The sequence below is a fragment of the Molossus molossus genome, unplaced genomic scaffold, assembly GCF_014108415.1.
Source record: "Molossus molossus isolate mMolMol1 unplaced genomic scaffold, mMolMol1.p scaffold_m16_p_18, whole genome shotgun sequence".
Lineage (NCBI taxonomy): Eukaryota > Metazoa > Chordata > Mammalia > Chiroptera > Molossidae > Molossus > Molossus molossus.
In genome coordinates, this window is record NW_023425353.1 from 44,145,615 (window position 1) to 44,170,749 (window position 25,135).

Genomic DNA, 25,135 nt, shown 5'->3' on the forward strand with positions numbered 1-25,135 from the left:
ATTATTTCTTTTCCACTTTAACGATACTAAAATGTGTAACACACATGGCTTGATTCACTAGTAAGTTATTTGACTGGTGGTATTATATTTGACTTGTTCAATTTTGTAAGGTCAGCCCACAGACGCCGTCAACTCGTTTCAGGGGTTATGAATCATTTCGACTTCTTTCAGGGGGTATGAATCACTTCAAAGTAGCAAGTAATTTAAAGCTATCTTAGGATTCAAATATATTCAGATGGCTGTTTGGATATATGGTGTTCTCAAGGATTTTAACCAAATAGCAGTATCATTAAATGTCATTTCATCAGTTTCATAAATCACTAAATGTCATGTTCCGAAAGTGCATTTCAAGTTTACTCATCACAGAAGGTAATCCTGAACTATTTATGTAATCTCCTAGGTGTTCCGGACTGATTTACTGAAGGCCGACTCCACGCTCAGCAGTGAGTGGGGACAGGAAACACACAGCTGCCCAGCAGAGGGACTGAGTCCTCTGGGAGGGACACGACTAATATTTCTCCTGTCCTGAAAATGGGGATCTAGACAGAATTTGTGGAATTACAGGAACATACGTAACATTATATCTCAGAATGCACAGACTGTAAAAAATTGAACACAAAAGGGATGTGATATCACAAAAAGAGAGGTAAACCACTTATATAAAAATAAAAGGCAAGGTCCAAAAAAGAAAAAACGGAAAATTAAGATACTATCAAATACAGTTATTGTTTCCAACAGAGAACGCAGCCTTTGGGATTCTTAGACATTCTCTTCAAATCCTTAGTTTCTGATCATGAATTATAATTTTTAAGTGCTCCACTCGCTGCTGCCTACTTTAATAAAATAAAAATTCGAGTTTAGAAAGGGCGCATCTCATAGGGCATTTGATTAAAATCATTATCTCAGTGGTTTTAAAATATATTTTTAGCCTAGAGGAAACGATTATGCAGGTGCAAATGTACATACAGAGGTTAAAGTCGCAGTGAGGATCCAGAGTTCTGACCACGACGCCACAGTCCTCCGTGGAGCTCAGGGTGAGCCCAGGGTGCTCAGAGCACAGGTGACCCTCTCCCTATGCAAGCCCACTGAGGTGCCCTGGGCCGGCTTATTCTATTGGTTAGATTGTCTCTGCACAACTCAAAAGACAGAACTCAACACCTTCCAAGGTAGCCCAGTCCATTTCCAGACAGCTCTGAATTTTTAGAAAAGCCTTTTTTTTTTCATTCCTCACCTGAGGATATTTTTCTATTTATCATCAGATAGAGTGGGAGGAAGGGAGGGAGGAAGGGAGGGAGGGAGGGGACAGGGGGGAGAGAGAGAGAGAAACATTGATGTGATAGAGGCACATCAATTGGCTGCCTCCATGTCACATAACCCGACCAGGGCCAGGGCGAACCACAACAGAGGTATGTGCCCTGGATCAGAATCAAACTCACGACTCATTGGTCCACGCGCCGATGCTCTAACCACTTAGCAAACCAGCCAGGGCTAGAAAAGCCTTTTTTATTGGCCTACAATCCATCTTTTTGCAGCTTCTTTTCATCACTACTCTGTCTCTAGGGCCTAGAACAGCACATGAATGGAACTGTTCAATACAGAGCCATTGGATAAATGAGTGAACAAACAACTCTCTTTCTTGATTTTTAAGTCCTCATCTCTTTTCTAAATGACAAACTATTTGGACAGTGTTCTCGACATTTTCTTCAAAATCAGTGTTGCAGGTGCTTGAGGTACTTTCCCCAAGGTGTGGTTTCCAGACCCTTCACGTCCTCCATAGTCTGTTCAACCCTTGAACAACTTCATTAACGTTATTGAAGGGAGGAGGCAAAACTAAGCACGACACACTGCGCATGGGCTGACAAGACAGAGTAAGTAGAACCACTGGTTTTGTAAGTCTGAATTCATTGTTTATTAATTCTGAGTTGGATTACAACAGCTCATGGGCTGGGATCATCACTTAATTGACTCCCACTAAGTATGTGGTCCACTCAATCCTTTAAATCCGTGGTCAGTGAATTGCGGTCTGCAGGCCAACTCTGTTTCAGTGTCTGTTTTTATCAATAAAGATTTATTGAGACACAGGCACATCCATTCATTTATACATTATCAATGGCTACTTTTGAGTTACAATGGCAGAGCTGACTAGGCGTGACAGGGACTATACAGCCTGCAAAACCTAAAATATTCCCATTTGGTCTTTCACAGAAAAAAAATTTCCAACCCTGCTCTAAATCATTCTTGCCCAGAATCAATTAAAGTTAGAGCCAAGATAAACAGTGTCACCAAACACCATAAACCCAGGGAACCTGGGAAAACACTCCCTTCAAGGGAAAGCTAACTTGTGTCTTGAAATTCCTTTATTTATTTATTTATTTAATTTTTATCCTCACCCAAGGACCTTTTTCCATTTTTTGTTCAGATAGAGTGGGAGGGAGAGAGAGGAAGGGAGGATTGGGGGGAGAGAGAGAGAGAGAGAGAGAAACATTGATGTGAAAGGGACACATCAAGTGGCTGCCACCCACACAACCCAACCAGGGCCTGGGACAAACTGCAACTGAGGTACACGCCCTTAGTGGGAACCAAACCCTGTCTCTCTGGACCGCAGGCTGATGCTCTAACTGCGGAGGCAAACTGGTCAGGGCTTAAAATTCCTTTAAATCAGCATTTCCCTAACCTCTTGTAATTGGTTGAATTATCTGTGAAAATTTTTTTCAATGCCAATTCCTAAGTCTCTAACTAGATCAACTGACTCAGACACTCGAGGGTGTGGCTTTGACTAATCCCTGGCATCTGCAGCCCTAGCCAAGCCCTATCCTTCTACCGCGGTGCCCTTCAGCTTACTTCTATTTTTGATGTTATTGTTGGGGTGGTTTGTTTGCTTATTACTGTAAAATAACTTTAGACCCACAGAGAAGTAGTCAAAGTTGTATGCAAAAAGTTCTCATGTAGTCTTCATCCAGATCCCTCCCACAATAGCATCTTATGTATCACAGCAAAAGTATCAAAATAAGAAAACTATGTTGGATAGTACCAGCAACGGAACTGCAGATCTTACTCAGATTTTACCCGTTTTAACATGCAATCCTTTAAAATGTATATTTCTTTGAAATGCTATCCCATGTACAGATTCTTGTCATCACCACCGCCACCAGGAAATAGACTGTTATATAATAGACGGTAGCCTCCCTCCAACCCTAACCCCTGAAAACTGCACGGCATAATTTGGAGAAAGGAACACACATGGAACAATACAGTGAGGAACCTTTGGAGACTCGTTTTGTTCACTCATCACAATGCCCTTGAGATCTGCCTATGTGACATGTGACAATAGTTGCATGTGACAATAGTTCATTCCTTTGTTTGCTGAGGAGCAATCCGTGGTATCGATAGACCCCAGTTTGTTAATCCACTTGCCCAGTGAAGGACATTTGGGTGGTTTCCAGTGTTTGCAAAGTATTAACAGAACTGCTATAAAAATTTGTATCCAGGTTTTCAAGTGAACATTAGTTCTCAATTCTCTTGGGTAAATCCCCAGGAGAACTGAAGGATTGCTGAGTCACACTGCACAGATATATGCAAGGAACTTTACAAGAAAGTTCCCGAGAAACTGCCCAGTGCTGTCCTCCGTGTCTGTGCCAGTTTGCATGGCCCCAGCAGTGTGACCCGGCTGCTCTGCATCCTCATCCGTAACTTGCAATTGTATTTACTTACCTTATTTTAGCCATTCTAGTCAGTGTGCAGCAGACTCTTACCATGGCTTGAGTTTGCATCTCCCTAATCACTCATGTGTTTATTTTCCACAGGTGCTTTCTTTGGTGAACTATATGGTCAAGGCTTTGGCCCATTTTCTAATCAGAATGTCTGCTTCTAACTCTTGAGTTTAATGTGTTCTTTATATATTCTGGATACAAAAATCTGTGTCAGATATGTGAACTGAAAATGCTTTCACCCAGACTGTGGCAGATCAAAGGTTTTAATTTTGCTGGGCCGGTGTGGCTCAGTGGATTGAGAGTTGTCCCAGACACTAGGAGGTCGCCAGTTCAATTCCTGGTCAGGGGACATGCCCAGGTTGCGGGCTTGATCCCCAGTAGGGGGTGTGCAGGAGGCAGCAGATCAATGTTTCTCTCTCACTTACATGTCTATTTCTCTCTCCCTCTCCCTTCTTCTCTCTGAAATCAATAAAAACAAATATACATTTTTAAAAGTTTTAATTTTGGTCCTGGCCAGTTTGGCTCAGCGGTTAGAGCATCGGCCTGCGGTCCAGAGAGACCCGGGTTCGGTTCCCGCTAAGGGCATGTACTTCAGTTGCAGTTTGTCCCCGGCCCTGGTTGGTCGTGAGGGTGGCAGCCACTTGATGTGTCCCTTCACGTCGATGTTTCTCTCTCTCTCTCTCTCCCTTCCTCTTCCTCCCACTCTATCTGTACAAAAAAAATGGAAAAATATCCTCGGGTGAGGATAAAACAAACAAACAAACAAACAAAAAAAAACAGGTTTGCCCTGGCCGGTTTGGCTCAGCGGTTGGAGCGTCGGCCTGCGGTCCAGAGAGACCCGGGTTCGGTTCCCGCTAAGGGCACGTACCTCGGTTGCAGTTTGTCCCCGGCCCTGGTTGGTCCTGCGGGTGGCAGCCACTCGATGTGTCCCTTCACATTGATGTTTCTCTCTGTCTCTCTTCCTCTCTTTCCCTCCCGCTCTATCCGAACAAAAAATGGAAAAATGTCCTCGGGCGAGGATAAAAAAAAATAATAATAAAAATAAAAGTTTTAATTTTGATGAATTTCAATTTATCAATTTCTTTTTCTTTTCTGGATCACGCCTTTGGTGTTATTCTTCATCAGTCAGGGTCCAATCAGGAGGGAGTAACTACACAGTAATCTGAACATGGAAAGTTTACTAACTGTCTTAGGGGTTCCTTAGTGATGGCTGACTGTTAAGAAGTAAAGAGATCTCTAAATAACATAGAACTAGATACAGGAGCAGCCACCGCCCCTAGGGCTGAGGTCCTGTGCCTAAGGAAGCGCCCACGCCTCCCAGGGCTGAGCTCCAGACCTCGTGGAGGAGGCGTGGCCACCGCCCACTGAATGGCTGAGAGGTTGTTGTGGGGCCTTGCTGGTGGACCTTGCTGGAAATCAAAGCTGACCATGGGCAGGTATCTTACTGGAAGCACAAATCTACCAAATTGCCATACGGTGTCTTGGGAGAAGCTGCTGGCCTGTGGGTGCCCTGGATTCCCATCAGGAGCTGGTATCTATGGGAGAAGCTGTCCACAATGCAAGAGTCTGGCCAGTGCGTTCTTGCCATCAGGAAGATAGACCCCTTCTTCCTCCTGCAATGTCTCTCCAGTGCCCTCTACTGACAAAGCTTAAAATCATGCCAGTTGGTGAAGGAAGGATATTCAAAGGATCCATTTTCACAGGCGGGGGCTGGCCCACAGGGCTCTGCCCCCCAGTCTTCACAGTGCCCGTTAGAGAGGGGCACTGCCTCTGCCTGCATCCGTGCTGAGCCAGTGGTCAACAGGACCCCCCCCCCCCCCAGTTCTAAGTGTCCAGTGGGAAGGGGGAGGAGAGGCAGGGCTTCCCTGTGATGTCCACCTGGAGGAGAGTGTGCATGGTCAGAAGGGTTCCGTCCACAGGGCTGCCGCCTTCTAGGCCTAAAGAGGGTAGAAACAGCACTTTCCCTGGGGCTGCTGTGTCTGCAAACATTTCCAGTTCCAGGTTGCAGGCTGCACTGGCGCCCGGGCTGGGATGTACAGGAGGCAAAACAAAACAGACCCACAGGAAACAACAAAAGAAACAGACCAAACACAGGGAACGTCCCACTGGGCCATCCCGAGGCCCTTAGTCTCTCCACCCTTCAAAGTCTCTGGTCCTTGCCTCATGTATCCTGTCCAGGGTTTACACTTGTAATTTTGAGGAGAATATGATGGAATGAGTTTTCTCCATCTTCTCTGGAACAAGATATGCCCCCAGGGCCGATGCTTATACTGATTTATTCCCTTAGACCACATGCCAAGGCTTGAGCCTGGTTCAGGGAGTCCTTTGAAGATGCTTATCCTGACCCACAAGCCTTCCTTATTTGCTAGAACTAGAGATGGGCCATAATGTGAGCAATAAAGAGACACCCATGTCTTTAAGAAGGGCAAGTGCTAAGTGCTCCTAAAGACTGGAGCAGATCTGAGGGGAGAGCTGCAGTTGTCCTAAACTGCCAGCTAGCGGTGACAAACGCTCATCTGGTGTCACTGGTCCTCACCTTTGGAGGTATCACAGGTCCCAGAATGCCTTGGCACTCCCTCAACTCCACCTCCAGTTCTGACTTTGCCAAACATCAGCTTCCTATGTGGGGCAGCCTTTTTATAGATGACATCTTTTTAGTCCTCTACCCTGCCTTTTTTCCCATTTATGTAGACCGCAGAAGAGTGGGAACTTCCACTCCTATCTCAAAATTACACTCACATTTAATTATCATGATAATGAGAATGATCACAATAGCAAATAGTAACCATGATCTTTCTACCATTTCACAGGACCTACCATGTGCCAGGCATGAAGACAGGTGCCCTAGCTGCATTATTGATCATCCTCACTACAACGTATTATTTGACAGATTAAAAAAAAAAAAAAATTTAAAAGGTACAACAGATTAGAAACCTAGAGTAGAGGTCTGATTCCGAATCTCATCTACTTCCCAAAATAAAGCCTCGCCTCTACCCACCTCACACGCACCCCCCAACTGTTCTGCCCTTTTTGTCTGTACCTTCAGGCACACATCGTAGTGTTTATATTTCGGTTTTATCCATAAAATAAAAGTGAAAGCTCCCCGATGGCAGTAAATCATCATGTCTTAAAACACCTGCCTGACATAGAATCCCGTTTTAGGCACTGAGTGGCTACTGATTTTCACAGCTGCTAATTTAGAGGCTGTCCCTCTCTGGAAAGTGACTTAGCAAAGAGATTAAAAGAATTTATCTGGAGAGTCACAAATCCACTCAATGACCAGCTGAGTGGAAGGGACGCTCAGTGATTAACGAGGCTAATCTGACTGATGGCCACAATTTGACCATGCATACAGATGAGCGCCCCACTCGAGACGAGGCGCCACTGCACACACTGATTTATGGCCGCCGACGAAGAAGTGGAGCCAAGTGTCGTAAAGGCAAGCCCAAGCCTTTCAAACACACATTTCAGAGACACGTATTTTACGATGATGCCCGATGAAGGCCCACATCAGTCATGCCACAGCCTCCCCTCCTGATTACAAAGTACATGCTGTCCATTTCTCTGAACATGATGACATGTTATCAAAAGATGATAAATGTCCTCACAAACAGGTAGGGTTTCAAAAAAAAAAATGCTTGCAATATTTCTCAGTAGTTTTGCAACAGCAAACATCTTGACTGAATTTCCTATATGCTGGGGAATAAAAAGCAAAAGGCTTCAATTATCAGGAAAGTGCAAATGCAAAGAGATAAAAACCAGGGAATCTGGGCACTGTAATAGACATTACATTACGTCTAACGGAACCACAATCCAGGGCTGGAATTGGCTCCAGAAATTCTTAACGACTAGTAACATGGCCTGTACCAGAATTCCTCCAGTCAGCAAAATGTCTGGGGTGCTCTATTTGGTAGAAAGTTCTTCTGTTCGCTCATTCATTCATTTGATGACTATTTACATCATGCTTTTTTTTTTAAATAAGCCAAGAGTATGCAAGGCACTAGGAAAATAGCTACAAACAAGATAGACATATTTCTGCTCTCAAGAAGCTTCTCTAGTTATAGGAAGTGACACACAAGCAAAATTGTACAAGAAGTAAGTTATTGCCCCGGCCCATTTGGCTCAGCGGTTAGAGCGTCAGCCTGCAGACCAGAGTCCCGGGTTCGGTTCCCACTAAGGGCACGTACCTCGGTTGCAGTTTGTCCCTGGCCCCGGTTGGGGTCCTGTGGGTGGCAACCAGTCGATGTGTCTCTCTCACATTGATGTCTCTCTCTCTCTCTTCCCCCCTCTCTCCCTCCTGCTCTATCTGAGATAAATGCAAAAATGTCCTCGGGTGAGAAAAAAAAAAAAAGTTATTTACATGTGTTATGGAGAGACCATGTGTGGCATCAAAAATAAGTTCTTTTTCACCCTGCACCTAATGTCATCCACTGTAGTTTCCACCAAGTAGCCCAGGCTGTATACTCTCATGCCATACAGACTAAGGCTTCATTTATTCTTCTACATGGAGACACACCAGATATTTGACGACAGCCAGTATTGTACTGTCAAAAGTTCTCTAGGACCAATGCCACCAGAATTTTTTTTAAATATGTTTTTATTGATTTTTTAGAGAGAGAGGAAGGGAGAGAAAGAAACATCGATGTGAGAGAGAAACATTGATCAGCTGCCTCCTGCACGCCCCCTACTGGAGATCGAGCCCACAACCTGGGCATATGCCCTGACCGGGAATCCAACTGGGACCTCCCAGTCCATGAGACAAGGCTCTTAATTCACAACTCTGGTCTTTTGTGGTAGATTTTTTGTTTTTTTCCTTTCTATACATGCAGTGGCTTATAATCTATCACACTGGCTCATAATCACATTTGCTACAATTAATTATAAGGCCCCAGTAGAAAGGCAAGAAGGGCTTGAACATGGCTCTTCGGTGCATACTGCAAATTCTACACCTCATCTAACATCCCGATAGTATATCTCACAATACGATCACCTTCCTCACTGCCGATACTATACCTTTACTATATCACTTCCAGTTGTAATCATGCACACACACATACACAATATACTATGTACACACATAACAACATTACTATAGCATTAGAACGGAGAAACCCTGATTGAGGAAAGGGGATCAAATAACACGCTTACTGAAAATGTAACACATACAGCTGGATCCCAACCTTGCATCACAGAGACAACAAGCCTACTGCCCAGGACCAGGCCTCTGGAGCGCGATTTGCTGGGCTCCAATCCTGGTTCCATCATTACCAGTCGTATGACCCTGGGCAAGCGCTTCATCTCTCTGTTCCTTCATATTGTCACTCGCAGATAATAGTAAGATTAGAACCTTGTTAACCTGTTGTGCGAATTAAATAAATCAGTATCTGTAAAATATTAGCAAGCTCGACTCATAGTATGCATTACAGATGTGTACATTATTGTTATTGCTACAATTAAATGTGCAAGGAAAATGTAATTTCTTTTTTGCTAAAAGAAAATCCAAATCCATCTTCCTGAAGAGCTTCCTCCATGCTAAGCTGGAAGGGGGTGGGAAGATGTACTTTCACATGGAATTTATGAACATAGTCACAATCTTTCCAGGTTGAATAGTCTCTTGGATTTTTTTTTAACTCTATGGCACAGAGATAAAATGCCTCTTTCTTTCTTCTTTTTTTTAAAAAATGATATGAGACATTTTGATGTTTCTTAGTAACAGTTTCTTCATGCTAATTATGTTCCAGCCAGAGACTTATGAGGAGGCCTATTTGCCAAACTGGACAAATAGGAGAGACACGTAGAACAGACACTGCAAGGAAGGGCTCCCCGGCCTTGTTGACCTCTTTCTCTTCTGCTCGATCTACCTCTTCCTCTTCACTTCCATTAACTCCAGGAGAATTTCAATTGTTTATAAAATCGTTCTCATCTTCCTGGCAGTCAAGGCAAAAAGAACAACACAATTCGTATTCTGAGAAAGGAGAAAGCATGCCTGTGCACGGAGAGCTAATCAATTAGCTTTCCTGGTGCCTTGCACGCATCTCCGTATCTAGAATAGAATCTTTTGCAGTGCGACAGCCGAGGCGAAGCTTGTAATCTCATTCTGGTGCATCGGACTCTCTGTGGAAGCACTGAAATGCATCGCTCCGATTAACCTGGTTCTCAACCTCCTGTCCATCCATTGTCAGAGCTCTACGGAGACAGGACAGAGGGACACGAAGGAGCTTGCGGTTAGAACAGACCTTGGCGCACCGGGAAGTTTGCTACTTAAGTCTCAGCTGTTTTCTTAGGCCAGGGTTTTTAGGGGAGGAATAAATCCAGTTCTCTGGAAGGAAAGTTTCGGCATTTATTTGTTTAATCTCTCCAAGCAGTCCAAAAGCATTACCTGAAGGGAGAACTTAGAATTGGATTTCTAGTCCCAGAGGACACCGCTGTTGCTGCTGGAAGCGGCCTAAAGCCCTAGCATGTAACAAGCACATTTGCAGTTAAAGTCTATTAATAAACTGATGAAAGCTCACCAGTTAAAAGCTGAAGGATGCTATTTAATGCTCTCTTTTGCTTTTAATGGACTGAAACCTGTTAAAACACTGCTAAATAATAAGGCAAATTTTTCTTGCAGTTGATAGAGGAACAAGAACACACACACACACACACACACACAATTGAGAGATTAATTTCAAAAGGCAATATACCAAAAGCAGCTGGAAGGGAGCAAAATCTAGAGTCTAGAGGGTCCAAGGAGCCCCACCGAAAGGCTGGAGATAAAACCCGAGACATTTCACTCAGACAGAACTCTATGATTACATTATCAACTTTTCCTGGAGCTATTAAATCAGTGGAGCAAAAAATAGGCACATTTGGTCCACAGACAGAGAGAGCTGGGTACAGCAGAGAGAGAATTGAAATGGCACAACAGATGTCTCAGGGCCCTCGTATCAAGGTGCACGCTCGGAAGGGCTCTTCCGGGGGCTCTAATGCCGGGAATGGCTTATTGAGCACAAAAATGAGAGAAGTTAGGGGATGGAGTTTTAAAGACTTTCCTTATTCTTTAAGTTCCCAGATGGGCTGTTTCATCTATTTTTGGACTCGTGATGTCAAACCGACCAGTCGATGCAGCCGCTGCAGGGAGATTTTTGCTTCTGTGACACCTGTCAGGATTCAGCTTCCCAGTCAACACTTCCGAGCTAGGAACATCCGTCTGCCTGTCCCACTCTATGCTATGGGTTGTTCTTGACTTGCAGTGGGTTTAAGGCGTCTGGAAGATTTTACAGTTCAGAATGTGGCTTCAGTGTAAGCACACCTCACTCCCCTGGCTAGGGAGGCCTCTTTCTGACTCCCTGTCTTATTTGTCTAAGTTTGGATTCACGACCTTCCTCTGAAAAGTGGAGGCTTTCCATTCATCTTTTATATACCCTAAAAAATATCCCTAAAATTCTTTTGCTTCCATGTATGACTCTAGGGTTTTGAACCTCACACCACCCTGGGTTCAGTTCTGCTAGCCTTAGCCAGAACAGTCAATGTGCCCGTCCCTGTCGCGGACCCAATCTCGCCCTTGCTCTCCAAACCGTGTCACCCTGCATTTCCCATTAGAATAGGAGACCCCTGTGGAAGATTTTGTTTTCCACAGATGACCACAGCAACAGTTTCCGTCTCACATGACCACCTCACATGGTGACTTGGACACTGCTGTCATCGGGTGGAATCCAGGCCCTCTGTGCCTGTCTCAACCAATACGATATAAGGGAAGGATGTTATGATGTCAGAGGCTAGGTCGAAAGGAAATACATCATCAGCCGGGCTGTCTTCTTTGGAGCCCAGATGCCATGCTGTGAGAAGCCCAGGACACAGAGGGCCGCCCGCAGGTGCTCAGGCAGAGTGTCCCACTGAGGTTCCGGCCAGCAGGCAACGTCAGTGGCCTGACACGTGGCAGGGGAGTCCTGTGATGACTCCAGCACAAGCGGCCACCTCACTGTAACTATACAGAAGACAGTCCTCCTCCTCCCTCACCCAAACAAATACCCTCCTTAATCTCAGAATCACGAGAGATAGTAACAACGCTACTAAGATACTAAAGTACATACTTGGGTGTTTTTCCCCACTGCCAGGCTTGCACTGGTTTGTTGTGCATATGCAAATAACCGAAAAACAGTAAATAGCTGAATATTTGGAGGCCTCCAGACCAGGTATATGCAAAACAAGGCCCTTGGGCCAAATCCAGCCTGCTGTGCGTTTTAATAAAGTTTTATTGGAACTCAATTCATTTGTTTACAGATTTCCAATGGCTGCCTTCATGAGATAGTGTCAGAGCTGAGTAGCTGTGACAAAGAAAGCATGATCCACAAAGGTAAAGTATTTAATGCCTGGCTCCCTTAGAGGAAAAACATTTCTGAACCATAATCTAGACAAATGGCTGACTTCTCTTTTGTAACTTCCGACAGTGTATATTTACCATATTGCCACATAATATACTTGTATCCTACCTAGATATGTAAAGTTTTATTTTAATTTGCATACTAAAGGTAAAGCTACACACATAAACTCATGTATTTGAGTAAAGCTTTCATTAAACTGCTTATACCACAGAGATTCTAAATAGCCATCCATGTATGTGATTTTCATAATGTTAATGTTGAACTGAGTGTGAGCTGAGGTTCCCAAAAGTAAATATACTCATTGCCCAAGCCAAAGAGCATGACACATTATAGTAAATGTTTTATTTTCCTTTCTGGAGTAAGAAGGGGGCTGATAAAATCAGAAACGCCTGGCTCTTCAGAAGTTTACATTGGGTAGGATTTTGATGAAGAAAACTAAAGGTGAATTTCTTGGCTTTTTAAGTAAAGATCAACAACATTCCAACTGCATTCACCTGATCACAAGGTACATACCTACAAACTGAATGCTTTATGGATTCTAAATGTGTTCTGTTTAATAAAAACACACACAAGTTGGCCTGGCTGGCGTGGCTAAGTGACTGAGCGTGGACCCATGCACGAGGTCACTGGTTTGATTCCCGGTCAGGGCACATGCCAGGGTGTGGGCCAAAAGCCCAGTGGGGGGCATGCAGGGGGCAGCCAATCAGTGTTCTCTCTCATTGATATTTCTCTCTCTCTCTCTCTCTCTCTCTCTCCCTATCCCTCTCCCTCTCTCTCTCCTTTCTTCTCGCTCAAAAGTCAATAAAGAGAAAAAAATTAAAAAGAAAAACACAAGCTGTCAATCAATGCCCACTTGACTTCTTTCCCTCATTACTTTTTGCATCATAAAAAAATAATTTCTGCAGGATACAACTTAGGAAAACTCTTACCCTCCCCCATTAATTGCAAGTGTGATGAAAGATGCTGCCTCTATCCACTTGAATAATGGAAATTGCAGTGGACAGAAATACTCAGGAGTTGGACAGCCACGACCAGTAAATTATTCTCTCACTGCTCCAATCATAGCTATTTCATCAGTGGTTTTAACACAAAAAATGCATAATCTGGTTAGAATGTTGGATGACTTTGAAGATACTGGTCTTCACCTACTGTTTCCAAAATCTTTCTAAGATTCATTCATCCTTCGGGTTAACAAGTAATAGCCCCTTTCCAAGGACACAAAAGTTAACACACACCAGTAACTGGGAATAACTAAAAGACAGGCACTACATCACAAATATATTTTCCATAATATTTGCAAATGAGAGATTTATGTAATGTTTTTAGGAATATGAAGATACCTTATTTCTGTCCAATTTCTAATACAGACTTCTGCAAGACAAATTCTTTAAAAGGGGGATATCAATAATTTAGAAATAATTCTTTACACATTTAAAACAATTCTGTATGAGGCTAACATGCAATAATTTGTATAATGACATAATGAAATTTTAAAAGCTATGGAAATAAAAACCACAGTCTTTCCTGCTTAGGAAATTGTCAACTTTATAGGGAAAACTATTTATAACCTTGAACTCTAGTCTGCATTGCCTTATTTTTAAATATCACTATATGCTGATCTAAAATGTCTTACTAACATAGGAAAAAGCATGCATTTATAAGACCTGAATCAATCCTTTCTAGGTTACTAAATTTTCAATTACTGAAATTATTGCACTAAATATCACCTTACTTGCCTGAAAAAATTAAAGCACTTTTCAAAAGCAAAAATTCTTAGGAGTTATACTGTAAGACTTTAATCTCTTCCAGTGTAGGTAATCTTGTATTTTATTTGCTAATTTTCTATACCCATTTAGAAAAATTAACATTTAATGGCAAAAATAAAAACCAGGCTTTTCTTTTTCTTTTGGATTTAAGACCTGAGTTTTGTTCTTCCAGAGAATTCCATCATTGTCTAGAGAGTATTACAAAATCAACATACAGAGAAAAACTAAGGTTTAAATGGCTTCACCTGAAACTCCTAAATTATCTGCTATAAATTTTACACAGGGAGATCAAAGATGTTACTTTCCAATACACATGAAGCTTTTCTGTCTGGCAAAATAATAAAAATAACAGTGTGGTTTTCATTAAGAAAATGTAGACTGGCACAAAGCGTTGGCCCTTCGCCTTATCTCCTTGACCAGCTTCGGTGCAGGTGAAAACCACAGTGAAGACCCGAAGAGCATGTATGTGGGCACACACACACTTAACAGATCCCAGGGCTGAGATGCAAAGGCAGCTATTGACAGCAGCACCTTTGGGTGTCAGAGGCTTTGGTAAAATAAGAGGACTCTCCTGAATGATCCAACAGACACAGTGATATCAATTAGCAGCCAAAACGGGCCCTACTGCTCACAAGGACAAAGGGAGGATTAAGCATTTGGCTGCCAAAGAGGAGACAGAAAGGCAAAAGCACTGGGAGGTATCAGAACTCATTTCCAATCCTAGCTGTGACTCTGACAAATCTGACCTCAGTCAAGTTATTTAACTTGAAACCCGGTTTCTTTATCTGCAAAGCAAGACTGTTTACTTCCAAGGATTAGGTACTCCCTTAACTTTCACAAGCCTGGAGCATAGAATTTCTAAACCACTTTGTTCCTGCCTTTTGTGCCCCGTCTCCTCCGCTAACAGGAGTCACTGGAGGACAGGAGCCACCTCTGAAAACCAGCAAATACTGAGAGCTCGCTAAATGTTATTTAAAGAGACATTTCATCTATGGAGTTATTTTAGGGATTACATACCCTTGACATTAAGCTGAGCACATGCCAGTTAATAACATTTGTTTCTTTCTTCCTCCAGTATGAAAGGGTCGCTTCCACTGCTCTAGACGTACACGGCACCATATCTACTATTTTCTCCTGACAAATCATTTCCTACCCAGGATTATATTTTGTGTTTCTTTCTTGTTTACCCAACCTTGAGGACAGGACTTGTGTTTTGCATCTTAGTTCTCAACGCTACGGCATCTTATATATTGCAAAAATCCATCCAGATAAATGAGCTGGATATGAATAAATGGATGGATAAAAGAACAAATAAATAATCTAAAGTCCATGACTCAGATTTAAATCTCTGACCATTTGAGAGAAGGACAAAAAAGACTTTCTTTTCCATAAGTTCTACTTCCAGAGTAGCATGAAAAACATGCATTATTTTTTTTTTCTTTCTGGTTTTACTGAATCCTACTAGAGAACTCACAGAGAAACAGAAAACTGGACAAAAATAAAATAAAGCCCTAATGAGTATCATTACTGCTACACATTCTGCATCTTGACCTTCACCTTGGAGTCTGGCCAGGCACCAACTGTCAGCCTGAGGGTGATTGATGTGAGCAGTCGCATAAGTGTAAACTGTTGTCAAGGTTGCTCCCAAACTGAGCCATAACAGCAGAGCCCTGGCTGTGCCCGGCCCGGGTGGCACAGACTCTGCCCCATGGAGTTCAATGTGCTCCTTGCCCTCCAGTGTAACCCCACACCAATGTCACAAGTTGAAGTTAGTACACAGTCAATCTAACTCAACAGAGCTTTTAAAGTGTTCTTAACTCTCATTAGAAACTGAAGTAGCACAGTAATTTAATGATGAATCTGAATGCAATTATGATCATTAAAATGGCAACTTAATTTTATGCTGCCTCTGAAAAATGCTCAACCCAAGGGTTGCATATTCAACGTCTGAGTTAATACTGGTTAATGCCTTTGATTTGTATTATACGCTGGTAAATGCAATACAGTTCAGTTAGTCAGACTTACTGACTATATGCATTCGAACCGTTACTATATATTTTAGTGTGTGCTACTTTTTGCTGTTAAAAGAATTCTCAGGATAGTCTTCCAGAAAATAAAAGTAATAGATCGTTATTCAGTGATTGTTTTCATGTAGAACTGCTGGTTGCTGGGATAAAGATGTAGAGGACAGAGGTGTATGCTCCATCAAGGACAAGGCTGGAAAGCAGGGAGGTAGAGCATTGCAGAGGTGCTAGAAAACAGAGCTTATACAGAAGCCTAGAAGTAGAAATCAGCCAGGCAAAGACTGTGAATGCATTTGTACATGTTTGCACACACCCACGCACATGTGCAGTAGCACACACCATGTGCATCTTCTGTGCCTGCCCACATGATGCATGGGATGGGGTGAGTAAGGAGGAGGACTCTGCCAGGCAAAAGAACAATCCACCCAGCTTCCAACCCTCACGTGACTTTGTTGGGCTGGAGTTAGGGAGAGATGCGGAGGCCTGCCAGACACGGTGGGCAAGGGCTCGCTCACAAAGAAGGCCGGGTGCCAGGCTTCGAGGTTGGAATCCATAGAGCATACATGCAAATGCAATTCTTAATTTACATATCGGATTCAGTCTGGGTTGGACTAAGACTTTGGTATAAGCTTATGTCTCCCAACTACAAGCAGGAGGCTGTGAACCTGTTTTGTTTCACACTTCGTGTCTGTTACGCTTAGATAGCAAACTTCACGTTCGCACCCTGGGGATGGCCTCCTTACTGTCCACGTGATTTTACAGGTGCTCTCTTCACAGTCTGTCATATTTGATTATGGTCCGGCTTCTGTGTTATGGTTAAAATTTTAGCTTTAATAATTACTTTGCAGTTGAAAATTTTATCATTCCATAAGGTAATGTCTATTCAATTCCTAAGAACAGCATAAGGAAAAAAAAACACTCCTTCAGAAATCAGAAACACACATACAAATGCACACATAGACACAGATGCTTCCCTCAGTATGACATCTGTAGACAAAACCACTGGGAATTTCATTTAATTTTAAAAATTCATCCAGATGTCTAGTTATTTCACAGATACTGATTAGGTGTTTAGCTTATCATTTATTTTATAGATTTGATGTTTATGGGAAGAAAGGCAGGCAATCATATACACAGGGTGTACACACACATGTACACACACAAGTAAGGGACTGTAACATAAAATTATCACTACTTTGTCAATTTAGTTTTAATTCCCCTCTTACACACCAGACTCTGAACAAAGCTGTGTGACAGGTTCTTTAAGCAGTTTAGGTCCTTACTACTTCACTCATTCGTTATCTTGAAGAAGACAACACGTCCTTGTTCAGATGAAGAATTCATTGAGAAATTCTTCTGTGATTCAAGGAGGGGTTGATATGTAACGTATCTAGGTCAACACTTTTATCAGCCTAAAGGAACCAGCACAACAACACTCATCTTGATTTCCTCGTGCACACAGGGAACGTGATAGGACCTTTTTTGTCATTCCGTCACTCCTACTGCACAATTTGGCATCACTGACTCCACGATATAAAGAGTCTGGAACCACGATATTCCAATGAGCGTTGGGGGTTTTCCTTCCCCTCTTCTGAATGTCCCTTCTCTTTTCCAATCTCTGTAGACATCGGCCACCACCCCACTCTGCTAGCACTTATCACACATCTCGAGAAGGGAACACTTGATAAAGTCTCTTTCTTTGACCAATCTAAAGCATGTCATGAGCCAGTGCGAAGAAAAGAAAAAGCACTTCCTTTTAAAATAAATGGTCTCACATTGGCGCTTCAACTCCTGTGCCACGATGCTTGCAACAGGGTCCTTTAGCACAGCAGTGATTGTCCCAGGGATGCTTTGTTTGGGACAATGGGCCAGAAAAGAAGGACCCCAGGATCCAGCACAGTTCCCACTATGCTAAGGCAGCACCGGGGCTACAAGTGCTGATCGAAATGAGTCCTTTTCAAATGACATTATATTTCCTCTTCCAGTACAACGGAGCTATAGATTCACAAGCCACAAAGATATACATTGTTTTCCCCTTAAAAAAAATGTACAATGCTGATTATAAAGACCTGGCATAGTGGGATATTTTGAGGGCAGGCATTAAAGACAGAATGTTGCATATACATATGTGCATGAAATATTTATATAATACACACCGTACTATGGCATCTATACATAGAGGTGTAATACAATATCAGAGATATGTGTCTCTCTGATGCGAAGCCCAGCTTGTACTTTGTTGTGATTTTCAGCCTTTGGGACATTTGTTTGAAGCCTATGTCCAAAAAAAGCAAAGGTATTCCATCTTCCTTTTGAAAACTGAAACAAAGCTAATTCCTACTCGTCTCCTCTGAAAACTGTTTTCTAAATGACACAGGGCTTGGCTTTTCCTTGCAAACGATTCATCTCCCACCTTTATTTCCAGGTCACCATTCTAATGATTTACCTCCTCGCTAAATGCACAGGGAAGAAATGTGTGTGCCTCCCTTTGCCTGGCAGCGGGCCTGGAGTAAATAAGATAATGCTCAGGAAAGGAAAGAACCCAGACTTCAGGACCTTGTTATTGACTGACTTTCCCAAAGCGGCTGTATTTCCTGATGTATTGGATGGCACTCGCTGGCCATCATTTTACATCAGGTATCTTGTTTATCATTAGAAAAGTCTCTTTATTGCTCCAAATCCCTGAACAAATAGTGTGAATTCCAGTAAACATTTAGTGTCAATTATTAATTCACAGCAAATAAAGGCTCCTCGCATTTCACAGATTTTCTTAACAATAGATTCAAACGTATTTCATTCTTGGCACTTTTTTTTTTTTTAAATCCTCACCTAAGGATATTTTTTCCATTTATTTTCAGACAGAGTGGGAGGGTGAAAGAGAGAGAGAGAGAAACATCAACATGATGGAGACATATCGACTGGTTGCCTCCTGCACGACCCAACCAGGGCTGGGACCAAACTGCAACCAAGGCACGTGCCCTTCACTGGAATTGAACCTGTGACAATTCAGTCTACAGGCTGATGTTCTGGCCACTGAGCAAAACCAGCCAGGGCCACTCTTGGCACCTTTGAGAGGCGAGTACAACATCCCTGCATTATAATTTATATTTTAAAAAGGGAGGAAAAATAGATTCAAGAAAGATGGAATCAAAAGTGAAAAGTGCACATTTAAATTGTAACATAGTACCATTAGCCAATGAATATATTGGCAATTCATTGAGACTTGATACAAAATTATGTATTAGAATCAAGAAGAAATGTTCTCAGATCTTACCAATTAGACGACGAAGGTAAATCCACATATTTAACAGGCTAATTGACTCCTAATTGCTGGTCACTAAGGGACATTAGAAATGCCAAGTATTTTTCCCCCAAAATATATTTTATTGATTTTTTGAGAGAGAGAGGAAGGGAGAGAAAGATAGAAACATCGATGTGAGAGAGTAACATCTATTGGCTGCCTCCTGCATGCCCCCACTGGGGACCGAGCCCACAACCTGGGCATGTGCCCTAATGAGGAATCAAACCGGGACCTCTCAGTCCATGGGATGTCGCTCTATCCACTGAGCAACACTGGCCGGGTAGTCAAGTATTCTTTACCTGTGCAACTAGAGACTCTCAAAGAAAACTAAATAAACTTTAGAGACCATCAACTCATAAATAAAAACATCTAAAGCTTTGCCATGCTTTAATTCAATAATAAAACTCATTGCTTCAAATTTTTTGTTTGTTTGTTTTTAAACCTCACCCGAGGATACTTCTTTCTATTTATCTTCAGGTAGAGTAGGAGGGGGGGAGAGAGAGATAGAGGGGGGTGGGGATTATCGACGTGAGAGAGACACATCAACTGGTTTCCTCCAACATGATCTGGACCAGGGCTGGGGACTGAACTGCAACCAAGGTAAGTGCCCTTAACTGGAATCAAACCTACGATTCTTTGGTCCATGCGCTATGCTCTAACCATGGAGCCAAAATGGCCAGGGCTCATTGCTTCAAGTTTTAAAACTACTTAGTATCTTTTATATAGAAATTACTCTGTAAGAAAATAAATAAATAAAAGTATTATTCAAGTATTTACTCCCAACAACATGCCATCTGGCAAGAAAAGGCAGTTATAAAGACATAAGAATTATATTTTAAGAAGAATATGACAGGAGAGTTAGAAAAGTATGAATTCTTATGGGAATGCATAGGCAGAAGGAAAAAGAGAAAAGTGATATGCTTGTAAGAAATTTAAAAACAAAACAAAACAGTCTAAACCTGGCCGGTGTGGCTCGGTGAATTGAGAGCTATCCCAGGCACCAGGAGTTGCCAGTTCAATTTCGGATCAGGGCACAGGCCCGGGTTGCAGGCTCGAGCCCCAGCAGAGGGTGTGCAGGAGGCAGCCAATCCATGGCTCTCTCTCACATCGATGTTTTCATCTCTCTCTCAAAATTCAATAAAAATAAATTAATCTATATGTTAAAAAATTCTACCTTCTTTTAAACAATGAAATAAAATAACAGTATAAGAAACAAAGACAAAAAAGTATGTCTCTAGTGGAAAATACTGCAGGTGAGCAATAAAAGAAACGTTTAAAAAGGCAGGTTGTGGTCAAATCACAGAGGGCCATGGAGCTCGGCATGCAGACAACCTGAAGGTTTCTGAAGGGGCAAGCGCCGGTCCGAGCGGACCGGAGGATGAAGAGGATGGTGGCGAGGGGCAGGAACTGAGGCCAGGGCAGTTGTGTGGCTGCCGTGCCAGAAATGGGCAGTGATATGTGTGAAAGCGTAAACGATGTTCCCCGGGACGGCGCGGGCAGTGGATTCCAACAACGGAATCAATGTGTGAACTGAGATAGTGGGAAGAGGCAAAGACAACCGGAAGGTTTGCACTCTGTCCACTGCAGGGCCAGAAATAACACCGGGAAAGACAGGAGGAAGAGAAAGTTGGGGATCATGGCCAAGATGAGCTCTACTTGTTTCTGAACCTGTAAAATAGAAGCGCTGACAAACCATCCAAGTGAATGGCCAGTAATTCACGGAAAATTGGGTCAGAATTGAGGGAAAGAAGAAGGCTGGAAATGGGGACTGCTAAGACGTGGAAGCACGGGTGATGGTTGGGGCCGTGGTGGTGTACTATGTTTTATTGTTCACTAACACGACTTCCCCTCCTCGGAGGAGAGTGTTCTTTCTTGCCCGTTATCATCAGGCTTGACCACGTGACTTGTCAGTGGAAGCGAGAGCTATGTTATAAATTCACTCCCATTAAAAAGCGTTACAAGTCTATTGATTCATGACTCTCTTTTCTGTCTTCCATAGAATTGCTGGTATTAAGCTAGTGACTGCTTCATTAGCCTGGCCCCGGAGTTAAATTAACATGGAAAGAAAACCAGAGCTGATGTGTTGTGTGAGTGAGAAAGAATTAGTTGTGGTAATAGCCACTGGGATTTGTAAGTTGTTTATTACAGAAGCATAATGTAGCCTAACCTAACTGATAGGTGATAGGAATAAATACGATTTCCCCAAAAGGAAAAGAAAATAAACATCAGAAGGTGGCGTAGCATAAGACCAAACCTGACAACTCTGAATGTGTCATGTCATGGGAAAAAAAAAAAACTCAGTACATCGGCCAAGTCACTCTGAGCATAATTTCTTACTTTTTATCATTGCTCTTTCTGTCTAAAGCTCTTGTATTTTAAAAAAAAAAAAGAAAGAAAGAAAAAAAAAACTTGCTAGATCAGACAAAGGTATTCTGGCCAACTTTGAAAATGTCTGCTCTATGAAATATTCTGTGATAAATAGCAACCCCTCCCATTTACCAAAAATGTTACCAAAAATGAGTGCTCAAAATATTTTTTTTTCACCTTATAAATTTTTCTTTGTGTAAATTCACCGACCTAATCCTTCTCAGTACACCACCAGGACTAACATTAGGTTTTACTGTTCGGGGGTATGTCTCTTGCCCAGAGCCAGGGGGGCTGGGCTGTCCGTGCGCAGCGGCTGGCTGAGCCTGAGCGGCATCTTCGTCACCACTCCAGCATGCAGACTGACCGCGCAATAAGAGAATTCCAAGATCACAAAGTCAGCGAGTGAAAGCTTATCCAATGTGTCATTTAGACATTATTTGTTAGCCCAAGGCGGTGATTAAAACCCATAATGTATGACTTAGGAATTTACAAGGAATTGTTTGTCACAATTCTCTTTTTATCAAGGAGATAGGAGATGAAAATGGGTTTTTTTTATGAGCATTCTGCTTCGGGTAGGATTGAGCAACCCAAGAAAACCTCCAAGTCGATTTTCTAATTCAAGTTCACTTCTTGCCCTGTCTACTGCTGTGGCCCAGACTTCTCTTAAGGTTCTTGTCTACGAAATCACTGTACAGTTAGCCTTTTTAAAAGGAATTCATTTTTTTAAAAATACATTTGGGTTATTTTTGTTAAGAATAATTTGGTAAAATGTAATTTAACACATCCATACTTTTTATGTATGATAAGCCCACAAATCAAAAAAACAACCTTGTGCACAGAGAAAAATGGTTAATATTTTTTATTATGAAAAGACACAGGATCTTTAATTCTAGAGCCTTATCTCTCTCTGCATCTGCCTCCAAGTATGTAACTGTTCTAGGAAAGTTCCTCAGAGACCCGTCTTGTTTTCAGGGTTGGGTTCTTTCTGAATCAGTATGAGGAAACAGGCAGCCATAAAAAGGAAAATAAAAATAAAGTTAAACAAACAAAAAACAACCCAACTGGTTAGCATAGGTGCCTCTAGTTTTTATTGCAATACTAATGAGATAGGAATCTATAAAATGACAGGAGCATTCTTGGCTACTTTTTATTGACAGTTTTGTGGAAACCCGTTTGATGATATCTGGCTTAAAGCGTCTGGTAAGTGTGCTAGAATCCTCAGTCTTTCCACCGATGGGACTGGTTATTTTATTTCAAGTATAGATCTCCATAGATTAGGAGAGCAATGCCCTTCTTGATGAACACAACTTTCTTCCTTTGGCTTTATGATATTTGTACCAACTTCACAGATTTTACTATCCCTTCTGCCTTTCCGGAATTTTCTCTAGATCCAGCTTGAAAGGTGTCTCGCCATTTCAACACCATTCCAACCGATACGTAAGTTCTGGAATCTCCACTGGGAACCAGTGTATTTTATGTAGGTTGTCACCCACAGCCCAATCGAAAAACTGTTTCTATTCAACTTCTTAAAGGATAGAGCCTTGGTGACTGCCGCCCTTCATATTTTAGGCTTTAAGCTGAGGAATGGAAGAATGCATTCATAACAGAGACAGCACACATGGGAGCCTTTCCTAACCCAAGTTGGCAGCTCTGCCCGCCATGTATGTGTATATTTTTAAGTGATCTGCATCCTCTATGTAACAGGGACTTTTGCAATTTAAAGAGGAGTCAAGGTAATCTAAGTAGCCATTATTGATTGAAATGTCTAAGGATAGAAACGTCTAGGGACAAGCAAAACTTTACAGCAAACTCATCTCTTTAAATCGAACCCTTTACATTAAATGCATCTTTTTGTTCCCCCTACCTACTATCTTTTTTTTGCAAATGAAAGCTATTTCTGTATGGAAAGTATGGCCTTAGGGATGCCAATTTATGCCCCAATATTGGATAACAAAGATTACACTCACCTGCTCCTTCCTCTGCAGCCCCCAAAACAAGGAGTGAGTTTTAAATGAACAGAGATGAGCGCTTCCCCTGTAAGTTTTACATCTAAGTTATTAAAATGGCATAATCTAGCTCTTACTCTGGATACTGTAGAAGTGAAAATGACAAGGACTTCTTTTTTTTACCTTCAGTATGTTGTGACACAGAACTGAATGAATCAGAGAATTGAGGGGGTGAGAGAAAATTCAGCCATCCAATAGACACTTTACTCGGCACCTACACCTGGTGACAGGGTACAATGATGACAGATATGCTCAGCTTCAGAGGGTACACAGGGTTCTCCGGGAGGACAGCATGATGCATCTACCGATGATACTTGGGTAAGGGACAACAATGTTGTCACGGGAACTTGGCGAGAACATCACTATCCCTTCCAGAGTCACGTAGGAGCAACCATCTCCCCAGATCTTTTGAGTAGCCTTTATGTGTTTAATGGATGCAACCAGGTGTAATAAAGTCACCATTGTCCTATTTGTTCACTGTAGCATTTTATATTTTCATCAGTCATGGCCAGAAGGGTCTCTTCTAATTAAGACATTACCATCTACGGCAGTATGAACACTTCCTGATCCTTGCCATTTGTAGGGATTGGGAAACATGTACCAGCCTTTCTGTTTTAAGAGAGTAAATTCTTAAATGTACATCCACGAATCACACAGCACTTCTTTCAATGTAGATTTTGAGGATCAGTGTTCTTATATTTTCAAATGTCAGCTCAGGGAAACCCTACTGGCTTCCCTCGCCCCAAATGAACAGGCTGTTTGCAGGAGCTATCTCAAGGGGCCATCCAGAGGCCATTATTTCACTGTGAAGACTCTGTTAAAAAGAGTAATTGGTATCAATAACACTTACCTGTGTATGCAGAGGAAGGGTTACCCAGCCGTAACAAGCCCAGAATTACACAGCCTCTACTTAAAACACTGCAATGCTTGGGATTTATGGGAATACAGCCTGTCAGTAATAATGCCCTGATTGGGGCCTTCTGGATTCATTGGCATCTTTGCAGTGTACTCACAGCTCAATCACGCAGTCACAGGCTGGGGTGCTGCATCCCACATGCAAACAATGCACTTCGGAAAGGTTCACTTCTCAAAAAGGGTTCCCGGGGACAGGGCCTCCAATGACTTTATGACCCCTGTGTTGCTTTCAAACAGCCACAGGACTGTTTCAAATGCAAACTCTGCAGTATCCCTTGTGATGATCTTAGTGTCTTCGAAAACCGAGGGGAAACCATTACCATCCCACAGAAAGAGGGGTCAAGCCGCACGAGTCAATGTGGCAGGAACATTAAGGAAACAGACACGGGGTTAGACAAGGGAAGAAATCCCGAAGAACAGCGATGGCGACAACAGCAACAACAACAACAACAACAACAACAACAAAGATCGTCGCTTAACCTGTTTTGTCAGAGCTGGTAGTGATGGTATTGGTAGTGATGGAGGTGAAGGTAGTCTTTGCGCTGTCCTTGGCAGTGACAGATTTCTGCTTATTTTTCATGGCTTCCAGTGCTTTGAGCTTCTTGGCATGTTTCGTGCCTTTGTAGTGGGCCGCAGCCTGGCTCTACAAAGGAGAACAAAATGAACCATGCAATCAGGCT

General features: G+C 42.4%; 1 protein-coding gene across 3 annotated transcripts in view; it reads right to left on the reverse strand.

Moving 5' to 3' along the window:
- The window catches only part of ZNF385D (zinc finger protein 385D), a 739,643-nt gene that overhangs the window by 59,554 nt on the left and 654,954 nt on the right, over nt 1–25,135 (reverse strand). For all 3 annotated transcript variants that reach the window (XM_036267089.1, XM_036267087.1, XM_036267088.1), the window contains one exon: nt 24,936–25,098. In XM_036267089.1, the coding sequence (XP_036122982.1) occupies nt 24,936–25,098 (163 nt within the window). The remainder of the gene's footprint in view (nt 1–24,935; nt 25,099–25,135) is intronic.